This window comes from Arachis hypogaea, chromosome 2 (genome assembly GCF_003086295.3).
Source record: "Arachis hypogaea cultivar Tifrunner chromosome 2, arahy.Tifrunner.gnm2.J5K5, whole genome shotgun sequence".
Classification (NCBI taxonomy): Eukaryota; Viridiplantae; Streptophyta; class Magnoliopsida; order Fabales; family Fabaceae; genus Arachis; species Arachis hypogaea.
In genome coordinates this window covers 92,219,682-92,240,286 of record NC_092037.1, presented here as the reverse complement: position 1 = coordinate 92,240,286, position 20,605 = coordinate 92,219,682, and the positions used below count along the sequence as shown (strand labels likewise).

At 35.0% G+C, this 20,605-nt stretch overlaps 1 protein-coding gene across 1 annotated transcript; it reads right to left on the bottom strand.

Moving 5' to 3' along the window:
• Positions 1 to 292: 292 nt before the first annotated feature.
• LOC112728160 (UPF0481 protein At3g47200-like) lies at positions 293 to 1,642 on the bottom strand. The gene has a single exon (XM_025778204.1). It carries the CDS (start codon positions 1,640 to 1,642, stop codon positions 293 to 295), a length of 1,350 nt encoding a protein of 449 aa, XP_025633989.1.
• Between the last annotated feature and the right edge of the window lie 18,963 nt (positions 1,643 to 20,605).

The following is a 20,605-nucleotide window of genomic DNA, read 5'->3' as shown; positions in this document are numbered from 1 at the left end:
CTGCAGTTAGTAGCGCAGAAAATAGGAGACATAATTAATTAAAAAATTAAAAGAATATAATATTAAATTTAAAATAATATAATATTCTCAATGTTCGTTTGTAATTAATCTGAATTTTCATTCTTCATCAAACACAAACAAATCCATAATAAACACACAAATCCACATGCTCATATGAGCAATTTTTTATTCATCATCAAACGCACAAACGAACTAAAACTTTAAATGCAAATAAAAATCGTCCATAATATTTTGTTGCTGCCAGATCCGGAAGGAGAGAAAGGAAGAAGTGTCATGAAGCTGTAGGGTGGATAGCAAACCATGTTTGTATAAATGTGAGAAGAAGGCCAAGCGTAGCAGCCAGCAAGGCAATAACGGTCCACGGGGATCTGAAAAACGTGTTATAGGCCTCTCCCATCCAAGTTAGAATCTTGATTTTACCTCGCTTGGATTCAAAATGTGTATGGATTTGGTCTCTGATGTGAGCGAACAATGGCGTTTCGGGCACGAGAACACTGTCCATCTTATTAAAAAGATCAGCCACTTCTTTGTCACTGGCAAGTTCATTGATAATTATGCCAGCCAATCTCAGCTCCTTCACATCCTCTGGCTGGTCAATGAGAGAGCTCATAAACACTAAGAATGAGCTTATCTCTAATTGGTTTCGAAAAGTAGGACACATCTCATAGGCTACTAGGTTGAGGAAGATATGAGCCGTTGAGCCATCCACAATGAGTTCAGGAAGCTCCAGCATCCCATCTTTGAAGGTCGGGTAGACAGAGTTGTGGGAATGTTTTCTCACACGAATCCCAGCTGCCATGAGCTCCCGTATCGTCCCAATCCTATACCTCCTCAGGTGCAGGGATCTCCTCTGGATATCAATCTTGATCTCGATCTCCTTGTGAATTGTGTTGAGGTCTCTCATCAACAGCGCCTTTCGTAGATAATCTAGAAGATGGATGGGGTTTCCTTCGCTAAGCTTGGGTGCTGTCTTAATACCATGTACTTGAAGGAAGTTGTGGAGGCATTTTTCGAGCCGGACTTCATCATTGCACAAGAGCCTGAGCACTTGGAAGGGAATCTGGTTGTCCAAGATAAGAACATCCTGGTGCACCCGTACAAGCTTGTCAATGCTGATCCATAGCTCTTGCTCTATATCTTCTAGGTTCTCTGATTTTTCCATCAATTGAAGTAAAGAACATCCATCCAATACTAACAACCACGCGAGAAAGTCTTTTAGGTTCTCCAGTTCGCCATATACACGAGCTGTCTCGTATTCTGCTTGGTCTTTGTATATCTCAGACGATCTTTTGAGCAGATTCAAATCGTGATTATGAATTCTCTGAAATAAATCCTTCACCGGTTGATTAGTATGCTTAACATACATTGCTGTCCATGCTACTTTATATGGCGTTCCCTGAAGTAGTTCTCGCTTTGCCAGATGAAATGGACCAAGTGAAAGTATTTGTGGCTCATAATATCTTCTAAACTCCACTCTCTCAGTCATGTAGTGTGGAATTCTTTGTAGTTTAGGCCATGAAATTATGTTGACTCCTCTAGTTAATCTCTTCTCTGTTTCTTCTAGAAGCTCCCACTTTTGTCTTAACCATTGGGGCGCACGATATTCTTCTTTGGAATTCATTCTTCAATGAACTATTGAGTATTAAGGAAGATAGTGTTCTTGCTCTGTTCATGCAAAGGATAGGAGTATTAAGGAGCGCATGTTTTGACTTTTGAGACAACTCACACCTTTTTGTTTTCTTCTTTTCTTATATGGCGGTTGTGACGTGCACTTTGCCACTAACAGCTCCCATCCATTCCAAGATTTTCTCAGATTTTAATCCATTTTTATACTTTTTTCCAGCGAATTCCTGAGGTTGAGTGACCCATGTATGTTGACATATTTTGTGAAAACTATTGTTTTCAGAGTAATCATATGGAGAATCTTAATCTTCGTCTTCTTCATACATGATACACATGACATCAGTTCATTGATCTCCAAAAGATTTCTGACAAATTTATTCTCCATCAAAATACAGGTGGCATTTCTTTAATCATTAAAAGTACATGTAATCTTCTTTTAATCATTAAACATTACAATGTTGGAATGTGATTCGGCGGCAGTGATTCATTCTCTTTTAATTAAGTACTATCGGTTTTTTTTTCTCGTCTTAGACACGAAAAGTGTTAAATTAATTTGGGTTGGTTGAATAATCAGTTGATTATTTTGTTTAAATAAGTACAAGAGATTCAAATTCCACTTTAATATTATCAGATCAGGTCCAATTATATTCGATTATCTATTAATTTCAGAATTAATTTGATAGGTACAGTTTTCGTAAACACTCCTATATGTAGCAATTTATTGATCAACATAGACTCTTAAATAAAGTTTAAATCTATATTATATTAATTTTTCGTATATCAAATTAGAAGATACCATAAACAACTTAAAACACTAAAAATTTTAAAATTTTATCACTTGTCTTAATATTAAGGTGCTTATAATTTAACAAAAAATATTAGACACCATTTTCAATATTAAATGCTTCGATTGTGGGCAAAAATATTAAAAATTACACTTGATGCCTATATAATATTTTCTTTTTATAAATTTATTTAATGTCACATATTTTTCACAGATTTTTTTTTTCATTAACTTATTTTTATCATTGTCACTTATTTGGCAGAGATTGGATCATTCTTTCTTGTGCAATGCGTATAGCATGAATCTGCATAATTGGGTAGCTAGCATAAGAAGGGGCTGACCGGCTGAGTATTTGTTTCTCTCTGCTCCGTGGCGGGTTTGGTGAGATAAAAATTGTGATATTTTTAATCCTACTGAGCCATGATTTGCAGATAAAGTAGTGTTTCTAATTCGTAAATCTTACCAGGAGTTCCTGAATACTTCTCTTACTCAAAATTCCTTTACTCCTCCTTCGTTAATGCCCAATTTGATTGCCCATCAATGGATTCTTTCAAAATCAACTATGATGCAAGCGTTAAAATTATGATGATGGATGCGTAATTACTAATTATAGATGCAGCAGGGAATTGGTTGAAAGGCTGTATGAGAGGCCTTCGTTGTCCACAGACCACAGTCCTTAGATGTGAATACTAAATTTGCAAGATAGTTCTTAAGATTTATTTTAATCTCTTAAATTTTAAATTTATCATACTGATTTTTAAAATTTAGCAAAGATTTAGCCTTAAATACCATATTAATTTTTAAATATTTTTTAATGTTAAATCAATAAATAGAGCATTGAGATGATTTTGATATATCATGTTAAATACATGACTAAATGATATCGTTTTATTTTAGCTTTTAAACAAGACAAAAATAAAATTGTTTTGGAGAATGAATAAAGATAAAATAATTTACAAATCATATAAACTTTTTTTCGTCTTCTATTTTTGTTTTGTTTAAGCATCAAAATAAAATAAAGTTATTTAACCCTGTGTGCAGCATGACAACTAAAAACAGCTCAACACTCTTAAAAATTGGAAAGATCTTAAGGACCAATGTGAAGTCCAAAATTGCATCTCGAAACTATTATAGTAATTTTAAATTTGAAAAACTAAAATAATAAAAGTCGTAAATTTGAAGAACCATCTTAAAAGTTTAGTCTAGAGGTGGCATTATTATATTTTTATTTTAAATATCTTATTTTATTATATTTTAGTTCTTTAATTAAAATTATTTTTTCAAAAATATAATCTTATCTAACATGATTATAAAGACATTAATGACATATACTTTCTAAGTAATAAAATTCAAAATTTTAAGATAATTTTATGTTTTTAATAATTTCAACTCATTCTAAATCTAATATGAGATATTTTTTGTTTTTCTATAAGTATTCTTAATTTCTCTCTTATTTTTTTCTTGAAAATAATTGCAGACATAATTGTCAGAATTGAATCAGTAATTGAACCAATTAAGCTACTGATTTATTAGTTTATTGATTTATCTTATAGATCACTTATTAAATCAGTTCTACTTAAATAATTATATAAAATTTTAATATTTTTTATAATAAATTTTTTTAATTTTTTTGATACCAAAGTAACAATTATTTTTTAAATTTTAATAATTAATTAATTATTATATATCTTTTATATTGTTATATACTATGTACAATTATTGAAAAAATGATATTAATAAATATCATATAATTATAAAAAAATCATGTCATAATTAATAGAAATATTTGTTATTTTTTGGTAAGTGTTTCATAAAATTTATATTTATAATAATTAATTTAAAAATAAATAAGTATAAAACTAAAATAATATAAAATAATTTAACTATATTTTGTTACTATGTATCAATTGAATAGCGTAATTATTAATATGAAGCATCACCACTTGGTGGCAAGTTAAATACTCTGCTATTTAAAGAACCTTGGGTTCAAACCATACTTTATGAAATTTTAGATATACTTGTAGCGTCCTATTAGGTAAAAACCTCTCTTAACTACAGTTTTGGACACCTCAAAGCAAAGCTCTAAAAATCAGTTCCAACCGATCGGTCGAATCATGGCACAGATTGCAGTTCGATCAAAAACCATAACTAAATTTTAAAAACTCTGATTGGACTGTTGAACCGGCTGAAAATTTTTCGGTTAAATTGAATTGAAATCCGGTCAGTTTTCATATTTTGATAAAACAACGTCGTTTCGTTCATAAAAAAAAAGAAACGATAACCGCTACCCAAAAGGCCAGAATCCTAATCCCCTTCCTTGAGTATGCTATCAAGCAATAACATCTCCCCTTCAAGCTCCTCTCTCGTACCCACACTTGCTTCATCTAGTCACTGTCGTGTCATTGTTGTTATTTAGCTGTTCGAAATCGCTTTTCTGACTTCGGTCATTTCTACCATTGTTTTTTTTTTTTTTTGTTTCCCACGGTATCCCCCAACTCGACAGGTCAAGGACTAATCCGCCGCGGTACTGAGCTCCATTTAAGGGTTTGCCGCTGGCCAATGGGTTGCTGCATGCACAAGGCGGGATTCGAACCCCCGACACTTGCTTAAGCGGACTAGTGAGCTAACCACTAGACCAACCCAACTTGGTTATTTCTACCATTGTTCAAAGCCGCCGTCTCGCATTTAATTACTAGCTACTTGTTATTGTTTCTTTAGATTTTTAATTTCTTTTATAATAAATAATATTGCGTTCATTTTGATGAAAAATAATTATGTCTCCTCGTACTTAGCTTTTATATTGTAGGAGCAATATCTAAAAACTATTTTAAATTAAAGTATATATTTTATAAGAGACACGTACAAATTTTTTTGGTATATAAGTTTATATAAAAAGTCTCATTAGCAAGCTAATGGAATACTTATACAATAGCTACAATGAGCTGTTTTTAAGGCTCAATATGAATTAAAAGTGATTATTAACACCTTTGTATCCTAATTAAACTAAATGGCTATTCAGTTTTTTTAACTCCTCTTTTTTCAAAATTCCTCCAATTGCTGTATTCAGAAAGATAGGCTACGGTTCTCCCAAAACCTTCATTGTTGAAGCTGAACATCCCCTTCCAAGCAACTGCCACGTGACCGTCGACCTGCGTCACTGCTGCATACGAGCTCTGGGGCCAACCTCACTCGCACACGCCCTCCGTTGCTGCCAACAATTCCTGGACCTGTGACGGCGAAGCATTCCCCTCCGACGTGCTGCAGGACACCGACCCTCCGCTGCGCGCCGCCGTCCTAGCATTCAGCAACCCGTCTTAATCTCCGTCGACGCGCCCTGCACCACTGACCGTCGTTCACGCTCGCAGTTCTGCGTTAGCCGGAGACCTCGGACCTCCTCCTGCGTCACCATTGCATGGTTGAAACCCATCATCATCAACAATTAGCGGTTAGTGGCTTCATGTCTTTTTCTGATGATTCATACTTCTGCTGTTCCTCATGCTGAATACTGTGTATATTGATGAGTTGTTGAATTTATGAAAGTGAAAATCTCACTTTGCTACATGATTATTGTGTCTAAACTTATTGATTACCATTGTGCTGCGGATGGTTGCTTTCGATGTATTTTTTCGCGGGAAAATTGCAAAATCTTGGTTCAAATATGTGATTTTTACTTTCCCGCGCTGTATCGACCGTTGTTGATATTTAGTTGACTCTGTATGGATGGTTACTTCAGCAGGTTTTTTGTAACACCCTAATTAGCCTAAACTTTACCTCGCGTCGTAAAGTAAAGGTTAATCACAGGTTACGACAGTTCTAAGCTTATATATATATATATATATATATATATAAGGAATAATATAATCTAAAAGCGTGATGAAAGATATAGTTCAAAACAGGATTTAAAAGCGCAAAACGAACTAACGAAGCATCTAACTTAAAGCTCAAGAAACAGATGTGATATAAACAAAGGTAATAGTATAATAGTATAATATCATAGGAAACTAGCCACGGCTCGCAGAGTTTAAGCCAGCTAGCCAAATGTACAGATAAGAGAAAATTGAAGTTTAAAATGGCTTATACAAGTTTTGTTCTCTCTCAAACACAAGCCTCTAGGCCAAGATAAAAATACATAAGTGAGAGAGATATATATAAATAAATCAAAAGACTCAAAAGAAGTGCCCGGATCCTCCGCTTCTGTCACCAATCAGACAACTCATTGAAGTAGGTCGCGACCTGCATCTGAAAAACACAACAGAAATATGGTATGAGAACCGGAGGTTCTCAGTATGGTAACAGTGCCCAGTGATGTAGGATATAAGATCGCGGGACGCCAAAGACAATCCTAGACTCCATATCCATCACAAGAGTTCAAGCTTAAAGCAGTCTAAACAATAAAGCATAATATGTAAAACCTTAACCAAACTTGAAACCTTAGTATATCAAAAGGGTAATCTATTCTTAAAGGATTTTCTACTCTAACCATACACCGCTGTCCCATAGCATTCACCAACCTATCCTCCATGCGAACCCGTCGCCATCACCTACCTAACCTCCTCAAAACCAGACAAACACAGATAATACAAGCAAGGAAAACACAGGTAATATTCAAGTATGTAGCGAGTAATTCAAGAAGCAAGTAGGCATATTATACAAGTAGAAAAACTCAAGTAGTCAAGCAAGCAAACATATATAAGATGCATATGATGAATGTCTGTCCTATTGGCTGTGATATCGCACGTCGATTACTGTGCCAAACCCGACAGCAAATCCGGACAACTCCCGGATTAGTCTCTCTATCGCGCATAAGGAGGAAAATTCCGAGGGAGAGTGCCCTACCACCTTCTCCTTTCAGAGAAAAATATTCCGAGGAGCGTGCCCCACCACCTTCCTCTGGTTGTCGCATTATTCCGTGGGTTAGTGTCCTACCACCTTGCAATCAGAGAGAAACCCATGCTTAGGAGGAAAATTCCGAGGGAGAGTGCCCTACCACCTTCTCCTTTCAGAGAAAAATATTCCGAGGGAGCGTGCCCTACCACCTTCCTCTAGAGCAATCAAAATGAGTGAGAAGCTCAACGCCAAGCCTCACATCCAAACGTAGGCGGGATACTGCCACAACCCCTATGTTGGAGAACAACACTTATCATAATTACGTAATCAAACTCAGAGGCCACTCTTCATAGCACACTTCCACTCATACTCATTCCATTAACCATAATCATCCATTTCCAAATTTTCAACTCAGAACAACCATCATCTATTCATGTCTTTCTATTTCGAACTCACTAGTTCGTCAACTTCTCAATTCATCCACCATTCTTCTTTCGCACTACACTAAACCCATCCCAATACACCAGAAACCCAAGCCTCCATTCTCTAATCTTTTGTAATAATCATTAACTAAAACCCTTCGCCTATCTCTCATATTCCCATACTCAAAATTAAGCCCAAAAGCCTTAAAATGGTGTTCAAGAAGCCTACAACCTTATTGGAAATGTGAAATAGTTGAAAATAAAGTTTAAAATTATGAAACAGGGCGTGTGCGTCCGCACAGGGGTGTGCGTGCGCACGCCCAGGAGATTTTGAAAGTGTGCGTACGCATAGGTACTAAAATTTATAAAGTATGTTCACTCGCACAAGCTGTGCGAGCTCCCCTAACAGACGTCCCTTCCCGACTTGTGCGTGCGCACCGGGCTGTGCGTTCGCACAGGTTGTAATCCTTCATTGATTGTGCGCGCGCACAAGCTATGCTAGCGCTGCTACCAGAGCACAGAATAGAATTTTCGCAGGGTTGTGCGTGCGCACAAGGCTGTGCGTCCGCACATATTAGAAAATCCTGAAATTCTACAACTCTCCAAAATTTCAGATTTTTAACACCAACTTTGAATTATTGTAACTTCCTCTACAAAATTCCAAATTTAGTAAACTTTATATCAAATTAAAAGGTTTTCGATAAGCTTTCATTCTCAAGAATTTTCAATCAATTTCGAAAACCGAGGCAAAAGTTTTAATCATACAAAATTCACCAAAAACTAATTTTCACCCAAAAGCACAATTTCCACCATTTCTTTGTAAACACAACCAAAACCAAACCAACCCAATTCAAACTCCACTTTTCACCAAAAATTGACCCTCTATGCTATATTTCACCAAGCTTACCACATTTATCCTTCAACTTACCTCATTCACATCACAATATCAATATATCACATATATCAACTCTCATCCACAATTTCCAATTAAATTACCAATTCATCAACATCAATATCATAGACATATATCAACACAAATCACATCTCAACTTCACCAATCATTCATCCTCATCATATCCTTATAAATCACTATAATCAAACTCAATAATCATTAAACCATCATTCAAATCCAAACATATCCTATGGGTCACTAGCCTAAGTGTCCATGAATATTATATACTACATAGAAAAAACCGAAATCATACCTTGGCCGATTCGCAATATGCCTTTAACCACCAATGAGCACAAACAAGCTCTCAACTCCAAACCAAGCTTTCAATTCCACTCCAACAAGCACCAATAAGCTCCAAAAGCTCCCAATTACAAAATAATCAAACTATACACATATAAATCACCACAAATCAACCTAGGGCTTAACATAAATCAAATTTCACAAGGATTTAGTATCTCTTACCTCTCCCAACAGATTTGATGGCCAAAATTCAAGAATAAGCAAGGATTAGAGCAAATCTAAACATCCAAAATCACAAAATCTCACTTAACCCAAAACCCTATATTTTCAAAACTTTGAAGGGAGGAACAGAAAAGATTTCTTAGTTACCTCACTACTTTTTTGTATGAGTTTTGTAGAGCTCTTCACAAGGAACGCGTAGCCGCTGACAGCACACAAATCGGAGTACCGTAGCTCAAGATATGAGCTTGGGAAGAAGAAGAAGAATAGTAACCATGGGGGTTTCTTTTCCCTTCCTTTCTCAGTTGGGTGTGTGTGTGTGTTTGAGTGTGTTACGAGTGTTTGGATTCATTAATGAACCCTTATATATGTTAGGTTTGGGCCCAACTTGGACCCGGTCCAACCCATTAGCGTTTTTAGCCCGTTTGGTCCAACTTTGGGCCAAACCTTTAACACTAATGCCCAATTTTCCATTTCAAATATTTTTCTAAAGTTTTCGGCTGTTTTCACTGCTTTTCGTGTAGCATCGAGCATACTTAAACCGGTTCAACCGGTTCGACTGTTGGTTCGCAGTTTTTTGCAGAAAATACATTTTCTAACTCGGAAGGACCTACTGAGTCCAAAAATCATATTTAAATCTCCAAATTCTCATCCTAACTTTTTGGAATTTAATTTGGGCATTTAAATAATTTTATTCATGAAAACTCGGGTTCTTACATTTTCGGATGGTCGTTTTCCATCAAGAAGGACCTATCTGGTTAAAGAGTTATTAGTTTTTTGCAGGCATTTTATTTTTTATTTTCTACTGCTGTTTAGCAATTAATCTTAGTATTTGAGAACTATTGTATATTTTCTAAAAAAGTGTACTTGTATATTTGCGTAAGACACAAAAAAAAAAGTACATGCTTATTGTGACATGAATGTCATTAAAGAGCATTCAAATGGTCTGTAGCTAGTTCTTTCAACATCAATACAACATCCCAAGTGGGGTGGATCACCATATATTTCACAATTTTTAAAATATCTTTTTCTTTTTAATATTTTGGCACCCTAAACACAGCTATTAAAATTTGAATGATACAAGAATATTTAACATCAATAGTTCTTGACTTTCCTATCAAGAAAATAATACAATATAATTTTTTTTAAGTGGCGGGATGAGTTGAGGTAGAAGGGTTAACTCAAATTCTTCTTAACATCACAAAATTATAAATTAAGAAAATAAATGAATAATAATACTATGTTATTCGTACTTATTTTTTCTTATAGGAAAATATATCTCTGTTTATTGGATAACAGGTCTTAATTTAATATTTGATCATTGTTCAGTATAACCTTATTTACGTGAGTTATTAATTGTGATATGTTTTTATTTTGCTTTTTTCTTCATGAGCACATGATAAGTTAAGGCTTGAATATGTTGGTTAGTTTACTAAACATTTGGATGGTCGAGTTCGAAGATGGTAAATGCTATTTTAATCCAAGTACACTAGCAGCTTCTTTGCACGATTTGCTGTTTGATCGGACTCTTGTTTTAGTTAGTATGACAATGCATATAAGAGAAAGAAAGTTAGATCACCATTCACTGCACCTAGCACGAGGACATTGATAGAATTATAAAGATTTTAGTATTTGTAAATTTAAAAATTATATTTTTTATCTTGAAAAATTATAAGTTTATTAAAATATTTATAAAATTATTTATTTGTTTAATATTTAATAATTTAAAAATATAAAAAAATAAAAACAAAAATTTGCAGACTTAGTGATAAATCCTATTTTTAGGGTTTATCTTGTATTGAATTTAGAGTATTTTGATGACCTTTTCTCGCATTTAACCTATGAATTAGCATGGTTTTGTAATCTCTCCCGTATTTGTGCTTAAGTGTAACAACATGCTTTTTAAGCCTTATTCTGATAAATTCTAATTCCTCTTTGATTCCATAAGATGTCTTGATGTGTTTGCTAGTAATTCCAGGATTGAAATAGGCTAGGCATGGATCAAAGGGAGCAAGGAAGGAAGCATACAAGTGGAGAGAAGCATAAAAAAGTCAAAGAAGTGAAATCAGCCAAGCACGCGCACGCGCACAAGGCGCTCGTGCACATATTGCAGAATCGGCCAGGGACGCGCACGCGTACCGTGCGCGCACGCGTCGAAGTCCGCACATGACTTCATTAAAGCAACACGTGCCTGGCGATTTGGAAGGGCTTCTGAACCCATTTTGGCGCCGATTGCTGATAGAAAGGAATAAAAGGATCAAGGATTGAAGAAGGGAGAGGGAATGGAGGAGATAGCATAATTAGTTTTAGTTTAGAGTAGTTTTTAGAGAGAGAAGCTCTCACTTCTCTCTAGAATTAGGATTAGGTTTAGGTTAATCTCTCTTCTTAGATCTAGGTTTAATTCATGCTTTAATTCACTTCTCTTTTATCAAGTCTTAATCTTCTTCTCTTCCTCTTTCTAGTTATGTGCTTTAATAATTGTAATTTTCATTTTGTTTTGGATAGATTGTTATTCCTTTGTTATCTTTCAATAATGCAATTTGAGGTAATTCATGATAATTGTGATTTCCTTGATTGTTGTTGTTAATTTTTTTGCAATAATTGTTGTTAGATTCTATTCTTGTTATCAATTTACTATGCTTCCCTTTTATGCCTTCCAAGTGTTTGATGAAATGCTTGGTTGGATTTTAGTTTAGGTTTTGTTCCTCTTGGCCTAGGAAGAGTAATTAGTGACTCTTGAGTTACCTAATTCCTTTGTTGATTGATAATTAAAAGTTGCTAATCGATTTGAATGCCTCTAAAGCTAATCTTTCCTTTAGGAGTTGATTAGGACTTGAGGAATCAAATTGATTCATCCACTTGACTTTCTTCCATGGTTAGAGGTTAACTAAGTGGGAGCAATGGACAATTTGTTATCACAATTGAAGAGGATAACTAGGATAGGACTTCTAATTCTCATATCTTGCCAAGAGGTTTGTTAGTTGTTAGTTTATTTTCTTTGTCATTTATATTTCTTGTCCAAAATCTTAAAACCCCAAATATAACTCACAACCAATAACAAGACACTTCATTACAATTCCTAGGGAGAACGACCCGAGGTCCAATACTTCGGTTTATAAATTTTAGGGGTTTGTACTAGTGACAAACAACTTTTTGTATGAAAGGATTATTGTTTGGTTTAGAAACTATATTTTACAACGAAATTTCATTAGTGAAATTCTAAACCGTCAAAAATCTAATCATCACTTAGTCTATCATGTGATAGAAATCTGGGACCATCTTACTAAATAGGATGGGACGGACTTTGAGCAAAACAGATGAGGACTTGTCCGTTTGCCACTCCAGAGTGAAACCAAGTTGAGCCAACTAGTTCAAACACATGCTCATTATACAAAAAAAAAAAAAAAAACCAACTATCCTAATTTTTAAAATTTTAAAATTAAAAAAAAATTGACTTAAATTGACTTATATGGTAGTTAACTCTCTAGACTTTTTCTTAGCTAACATTTTTTCTTGATATTCAATGGGGCTTAGAAAGCCCAAGAGAAATTACATACTAATACTGAATTCACATACTAAACGAGCTATGGCGACTCCTCTGCAATCATCGTCGATGATCATTCTAAGTTCTGGGAGAGGGAGATCTACATAGTGAAAACCTGGTTGTTGCTTGATGCTTTCTTTAGACAACCAATCTGCTGCTCTGTTATGTGTCTAAAGAAAATGTACCAATTTTGTTGTGTTAGTTTATGTATGCATCTGATGAGAGCATCAGAAATTCAGAATATATGTTCTTTCATCCCTTTGCTGTTGGTGATAACTTTATAGGTGTTCTTTGAACTAGTTTCGACAATAATTTTTCTTAAACCAAAAGGTTCATGCTACTTTAAGGCAGTGATATACTCCCCACACTTCTGCCCTGAAAGTTGTGTAGTTGCCTAAGTTGTTCATAAACCCCGCGATCCATCAACCTTGTTCATTACGTATGATTCCTCCACATTCTGCTTCACCTGAATTGCCTATTGTCGCGCCATCTATGATGATCTTGACCCATTCATTTGGAGGTGGGGTCCAACATAGATTCACTTCCTTCCTTTTGCTGCTTGAAGGCTTTAGCAAGTTTTCTTTGTTGAAAGTTTTATTTATAGATTCTTCAAATTCTTTCATCACGTCAATAGCATTGTTCAGTTTTCTGAAAGGAGGGAAAAAAATTTCTTTGCATCTCCATTTTCATATCCACCAACATGCAATCATGAATTGAAAGATCCATGATTCTTTGGTGTTGGATCCAATACTATCTATAAGGTTCCATCAGATCCAAGCTTAGCTTTGAAGGGAGCTTTAAAAGAGGAGAGAATGTAAATTTAATTTAATTTTAATTTAATTCTTGCTGGGATGGAATCTAGCTTAGCTTTGGTGTTGTATCATTCTTAAATTTTATTTTAATTTATATTATGTTATAATTATAGTTATATAAATTTTAAAATTAATTTTGATTGTTAAATTTTAATAATTAATAGAGATAAATAAAAACAGAATAAATACCAACAAAAATAAACAAGCGTATAATTTTTTACTACTTTATGAATAAAATGAGATAAATTCTATATAAATTATTGTAAAATAGGATGAGATGGGATAGGATAAAAATCTGTTATTATTCTCCTTTTGTCAATTTCTGTGTGCATAAAATTAAAATTGAATACTATTATAATAAGTTAAGATTGAAATTTTTATTTTTGTATATTAAATTATGAGTGGTGAAGTTTTTAAAGATGATCTAAACTAAGTGTTAAACATTATTGTGGATATTTACAAAACGTGACGTTTTCTCTTTATATAATTAAAATAATATTTTTTACAAAATGTCAGTGACGTTCATTTTATAACTAAAATAAATTTTTTTTTTACAAAACGTCACTAACGTTTTATCTTTTTATAATTAAAAAATATATTTTTTTACAAAATATTAGTAACGTTTTGTCTTTTTATATTTAAAAAATTATTTTTTTTAAATATCAGTAATATTTTATACTATTATCATAACAATATAAAATACTAAAATAAACAAATATTATTATATTTTACATTAAAATTATCGGTATCTAAAAATTTTAGTCTTAAGATTGACGTACTAACAACAAACACTACGCCATAATAACAATAATCATAACACATAACACAGACAAACAATAAACACATGGGTACAAAGTTGGTTACGTTAAATTATTAAAGAGGGACAAACGCCACTTAAAAAGAAAAAGAATAAAAGCATAACCATCTGACTATCACAATTCACAGGGAATCGAATAATTCTAAGAGCATATAATTTCAAAAATATTTAGAAAAAATAAAAATCTATCTAAATCAATTTAAAATTATCTTATTTTATATTTATTAATTATTTTTAAAATAAATACATAATATTAAATATAATAAATATATTATTTTAAATATTAAATACATAAAATTATAAATATCAAATTATTAAATAATATAACTTTAAATTATTATTTTTTAATATTACTGTATAATTTTCAAAGGCACCTATAAGTTTTCTATCAAACCTATCAGTAAAACGTTTCGGATAATTTTCTTTCTAATAAACTGTCACAGCCCAAAATGAGTTATGACTGGCGCTCAGAAAAAAGAGTTCCCTAGCAAGCCTAACAGATTCGAATATAAGATAAATAAAAAGGTCACAAATAATTTTTGATAAATTTACACTTTCTAGAATGAATAATTACATAATTTAACAAAAATAAAATAAATAAATATAGATGGATCCTACTTGTGACATATGGAGCAGATGACGTCTAAGAATTCAACAAGGCATAGAACCCATTGCAGATCATTACTCGTGAATAGAAAGGCTCACATAATCAAATACTTATTCCTGAAAAATATTTTTTTAAAAAGGGGTGAGTTTTGCAACTCATTAACTAGACAGTACATCTATAATTCACATGAGACTATCTAAACATTATTATAAAAATAATTTTAGTTAGAAAATAATAATTTATATGAATAAGTGAATCAATAAGGGAGTTCTCATATAGAAGTCAAATCAAATAGTTCACACTTGGGCGGCTCCACCTCTGAGTCAAACGCATCTAGGTTAACATCATAACTGCCGTTAACTACGGTTTTCTAATACGAGCCTCCCAAACCAATTCAAAACATATAATTTCAAATACAACCAATCTTTGATCTTTCAAATATATACAGTATCAAATCAAATCAAATAATACTTTCTTATCAAAAATTCTTTTCAATCATATGAAATGTCAAATATATTTTACAAATTCATAGTATACGAGTGAGTATTCACAATACTTTAATGTTTCAAAAGCACATATTCAATAAAATTAAATATTTTAAAATAATACAAAACTTCATCAAACATGTATATAGTCTCATGTGCAGATTAAAAATTCGAATTTCACAAAAATAATATTTAATTCTAATAAATCCATTATTAAAATCAAGTTCAAATCCTTTGTTAATAACTTGTAAGTATAGTCATAATTTCAAGCAGCATATATCAAAATAATTATAAATGTAAAGCCAAATAATTATAAATGTAAAGCCTACTCACAACTTAGTCTCAAGGGATTGAAGATACCAAATCCGGGGTACCAAACTAAAGGGTACGACAGAGCAAAAAATTTGGACGGAGGCAGCAACAGCTCCAATAGGCAAGCAAAACAGCGAACAAAGGCACAACAGAACAGAAGTGACGAACGGCTAAAAGCAAAACAACAATGACAACATCAACAACTGTGGTAAAACATTAGTGAAAACAGAAACAAAATAGAACAGCTACTAACCAGGCTAGAACGGTGGTGAAACAGAACTGGAAGAGGTGTGAAACCCTTCCTACGAAGTTTTCAAAGGGCAAGGATAATGGCGGAACCAGTGGAGGAAGAATGGAGGATAGAGCACGGCCGGATAGGACAGTAGCTTTCCGACGAGTTCTCCTCCGGCGGCGACCCAGCAGCTCAGCGATGAGCTCCTTCAGTGACGACGGCAACCACCACGATAGCCCCAACAGCAACGGCAGCGTCACTGCTCTCTCTCTCTCTCTCTCTCTCTCTCTCTCTCTCTCTCTCTCTCTCCTCTGGTGTGCAACGGCGGCTTGGCGAGTTTGACGGGGACGCGGCAGAGCGTGGTGGCGGCGAAGCAGCAGCAAGCCGTGACAGCTACGCGATGGCGACTTGGCAAGTGCGGTGACGGCGGCGACGAGGCCCACCAGCGTCGCTGCATCTTCTCCTTTCTCTCTCTCTCTCTCGGATATCACTCTCTCAGATCTCCCTCTCTTCTCATGTCAACAGCAGCGGCGACGATGGCAGTAACACCCGCCACACCACCTCCCTCTTCTTTTTTCCCTTCACTGGTCTCCATTCACCTCTGCTCTCACCCTTTCCTTCTTCCTCTCTTCCTTTCTTTTTTTCTTTCATTCTCAGCTGCTACTGTTAGGTGTGTGTGTGTTGCTGAAAAAGAAAGGGGGCTAGGGTTTCTTTGGGGTAAAGGGATAATTGGGTGTTAATTAGGATTAGGGTTTGGTAAAAGAAATAAGGGCAGTATAGGAATATCCGATAAAATTGGAGGGTTGGATAGTAATAAAAGAAATCAAATGTAAAAGGTTTTAAAAAAAATTCAGGACATTACATTCTACCCCCTTACAAAAATTTTCGTCCTCGAAAATTGATATAAGATGGAAAAGATCTATACCAGCTTTACTTTTGCACACCTTATAAAAAAACAAATAGTTTCAGCATATACAATTTCAAATACCATATGGCTTGAATATAAGAAAAAAAATGTGAAGTGAAATAGAAGCCAGAAAATAAGCCTGATGCAAAAGATTACACGATTTTATCACACTATTAAACATGAGAAAGAAGTATAAAGTGATGCAAAAGTTACAAAATAGGTTTGTTTCAAAAAGACGTGGTTAACATTCAAACACACCCTTGTTCCCTTGATAAGACAAACACATATAGCGCTCTTCAACTTGTACCAAAATCTCCTTAACTTTCTCCTCAGATAACTCCCACTTCATAATTTCCTTATTCTGTTGCCCATATATAATATATCCATGGTAGCAACCGGTCTCACATCAAGACTTGGGATTTCAACTTTCCAAACTTCAGCATAACTTATCTTCACAACTTCTTGTAAGGCACACTTACAAGTTTCACATTCCGCGTCCACAATTCATGTTCCTGGTACACGAAATTGCAATCACACTTTTGCAATCCCGCACAACTAACCAGCAAGTGCACTGGGTCGTCCAAGTAATACCTTACGTGAGTAAGGGTCGATCCCACGGAGATTGTCGGCTTGAAGCAAGCTATGGTTATCTTGTAACTCTTAGTCAGGATATCAATAATTCTCAGGTTTAATTGTGAAAAGTGGAAGAACATGAAATAATTACTTGTTTTGCAGTAATGGAGAACAGGTTGAGGTTTTGGAGATGCTCTATCTTCTGAATCTCTGCTTTCCTACTGTCTTCTTCTTCAAGCACGCAAGGCTCCTTCCATGGAAAGCTGTATGTAGGGTTTCACCGTTGTCAATGGCTACCTCCCATCCTCTCAGTGAAAATGTTCAACGCACTCTGTCACAACACGGCTAATTATCTGTCGGTTCTCAATCAGGTTGGAATAGAATCCAGTGATTCTTTTGCGTCTGTCACTAACGCCCAGCCTTCAGAAGTTTGAAGCTCGTCAGAGTCATTCAATCCTTGAATCCTACTCAGAATACCATAGACAAGGTTTAGACCTTCCGGATTCTCTTGAATGCCGCCATCAATTCTAGCTTATACCACGAAGATTCTGATTAAGGAATCCAAGAGATATCTACTCAATCTAAGGTAGAACGGAGGTGGTTGTCAGGCACACGTTCATAGGTGAGAATGTTGATGAGTGTCGCGGATCATCTCATTCATCAAGTTTAGGAACAAGTGATATCTTAGAATAGAAGCAAGCGTGATTGAATGAAAAATAGTAGTAATTGCATTAATCCATCAAGACACAGCAGAGCTCCTCACCCCCCAACCATGGGGTTTAGAGACTCATGCCGTAGAAGATACAATAAGAAATGTGTAAAGTGTCATGAGGTACAGATACAATATCAAAAGGTCCTATTAATAGTGAACTAGTAACCTAGGGTATACAAAAATGAGTAAATGACGTAAAAATCCACTTCCGGGGTCCACTTGGCGTGTGCATGGGCTGAGCATTGAAGCTTTCATGTGTAGAGACTTTTTCTGGAGTTAAACGCCAGCTTTTATGCCAGTTTGGGCGTTTAACTCCAATTTTTGTGCCAGTTCCGGCGTTAAACACCGGGAATTCTGAAGCTGATTTGCAACGTCAGTTTGGGCCATCAAATCTCGGGCAAAGTATGGACTATTATACATTGCTGGAAAGCCCAGGATGTCTACTTTCCAACACAATTGAGAGCGCACCAATTGGACTTCTGTAGCTCCAGAAAATCCACTTCGAGTGCAGGGAGGTTAGAATCCAACAGCATCTGCAGTCCTTTTCAGCCTCTGGATCAGATTTTTGCTCAGGTCCCTCAATTTCAGCCAGAAAATACCTGAAATCACAGAAAAACACACAAACTCATAGTAAAGCCCAGAAAAGTGAATTTTAACTAAAAACTAAAAAAAATATAATAAAAACTAACTAAAATATACTAAAAATAATGTCAAAAAGCGTATAAATTATCCGCTCATCACAACACCAAACTTAAATTGTTGCTTGTCCCCAAGCAACTGAAAATCAAATAAGATAAAAAGAAGAGAATATACTATAGACTCCAAAATATCAATGAAACTTAGCTCCAATTAGATGAGCGTGACTAGTAACTTTTTGCCTCTGAACAGTTTTGGCATCTCACTTTATCTTTTGCAGTTTAGAATGATTGGCATCTATAGGGATTCAGGATTCAGATAGTGTTATTGATTCTCCTAGTTAAGTATGATGATTCTTGAACACAGCTACTTTATGAGTCTTGGTTGTGACCCAAAGCACTCTGTTTTCCAGTATTACCACCGGATACATACATGCCACAGACACATAACTGGGTGAACCTTTTCAGATTGTGACTCAGCTTTGCTAGAGTCCCCAATTAGAGGTGTCCAGGGTTCTTAAGCACACTCTTTTTGCTTTGGATCATGACTTTAACCGCTCAGTCTCAAGTTTTCACTTGACACCTTCACGCCACAAGCACATGGTTAGGGACAGCTTGGTTTAGCCGCTTAGGCCAGGATATTATTCCTGTAGGCCCTCCTATCCACTGATGCTCAAAGCCTTGGATCCTTTTTGTTTTTATCCTTGCCTTTTAGTTTAAAGGGCTATTGGCTTTTTCTGCTTGCTTTTTCTCTTTTTTTTTTCTTTCTCTTTTTTTTGGCCTTTTTTTTGTATTCACTGTTTTTTCTTGCTTCAAGAATCAATTTGATGATTTTTTTCAGATCCTCAATAACATTTCTCCTTTTCCATCATTCTTTCAAGAGCCAACAATTTTAACATTCTTAAAACAACAAATTCAAAAGACATATGCACTGTTCAAGCATTCATTCAGAAAACAAAAAGTATTGTCACCACATAAAACTAATTCAACTAGTTTCAAAGATGAATTCGAAATCCTGTACTTCTTGTTCTTTTGTGATTAAAAATATTTTTCATCTAAGAAAGGTGATGGATTCATAGGACATTTATAACTTTAAGGCATAGACACTAAGACACTAATGATCATGTAGTGAAGACACAAACATAGATAGAACATCAAGCATAAAAATCGAAAAACAGAATAATAAGAACAAGGAAATTAAAGAACGGGTCCACCTTAGTGATGACGGCTAGTTCTCCTTCTTGAAGATCCTCTGGAGTGCTTAAGCTCCTCAATGTCTCTTCCTTTCCTTTGTTGCTCCTCTTTGATTTCATGGAGGATAATGGTTGCTTTTGTTGAGGTCCATGAGTGGACTCTCTTGTTTACTCCATCCTCTTTCTTAGTGGTACCCATGAGGACTTGGTCCAACCTTTGATCCAAGTTGACCCTTTTTGAGTTTGAAAGGGACCTCGAGGATCACCTTCTTCTTGGCCACAACTTCACAGAAGTAGTCTTGATGCACCCTTGAGATGAATCTCTCCATCTCCCATGACTCGGAGGTGGAAGCTTTTGCCTTCCCTTTCCTCTTTCTAGAAGTTTCTCCGGCCTTAGATGCCATAAATGGTTATGGAAAAACAAAAAGTAATGCTTTTACCACACCAAACTTAGAAGGTTTGCTCGTCCTCGAGCAAAAGAAGAAAGAAGAAAATGGAGGAGATGGAGGGAGCTTTGTGGGTGGGTTTGGGAGGAAAAATGGTTTGAATTTGAATGGTGAGGTAGGTGGGATTTTATGAAGGATGGATGTGAGTGGTGAAGAGAATGGTGAATGAGTGAAGAAGAGAGAGAGTGGTGGGGTAGGTGGGGATCCTGTGGGGTCTACAGATCCTGCAGTGTCAAGGAAAA

Bases quoted from the DNA above. Each gene is read 5' to 3' on its own strand.
- LOC112728160 (XM_025778204.1), bottom strand. From the start codon at position 1,642: ATGAATTCCAAAGAAGAATATCGTGCGCCCCAATGGTTAAGACAAAAG.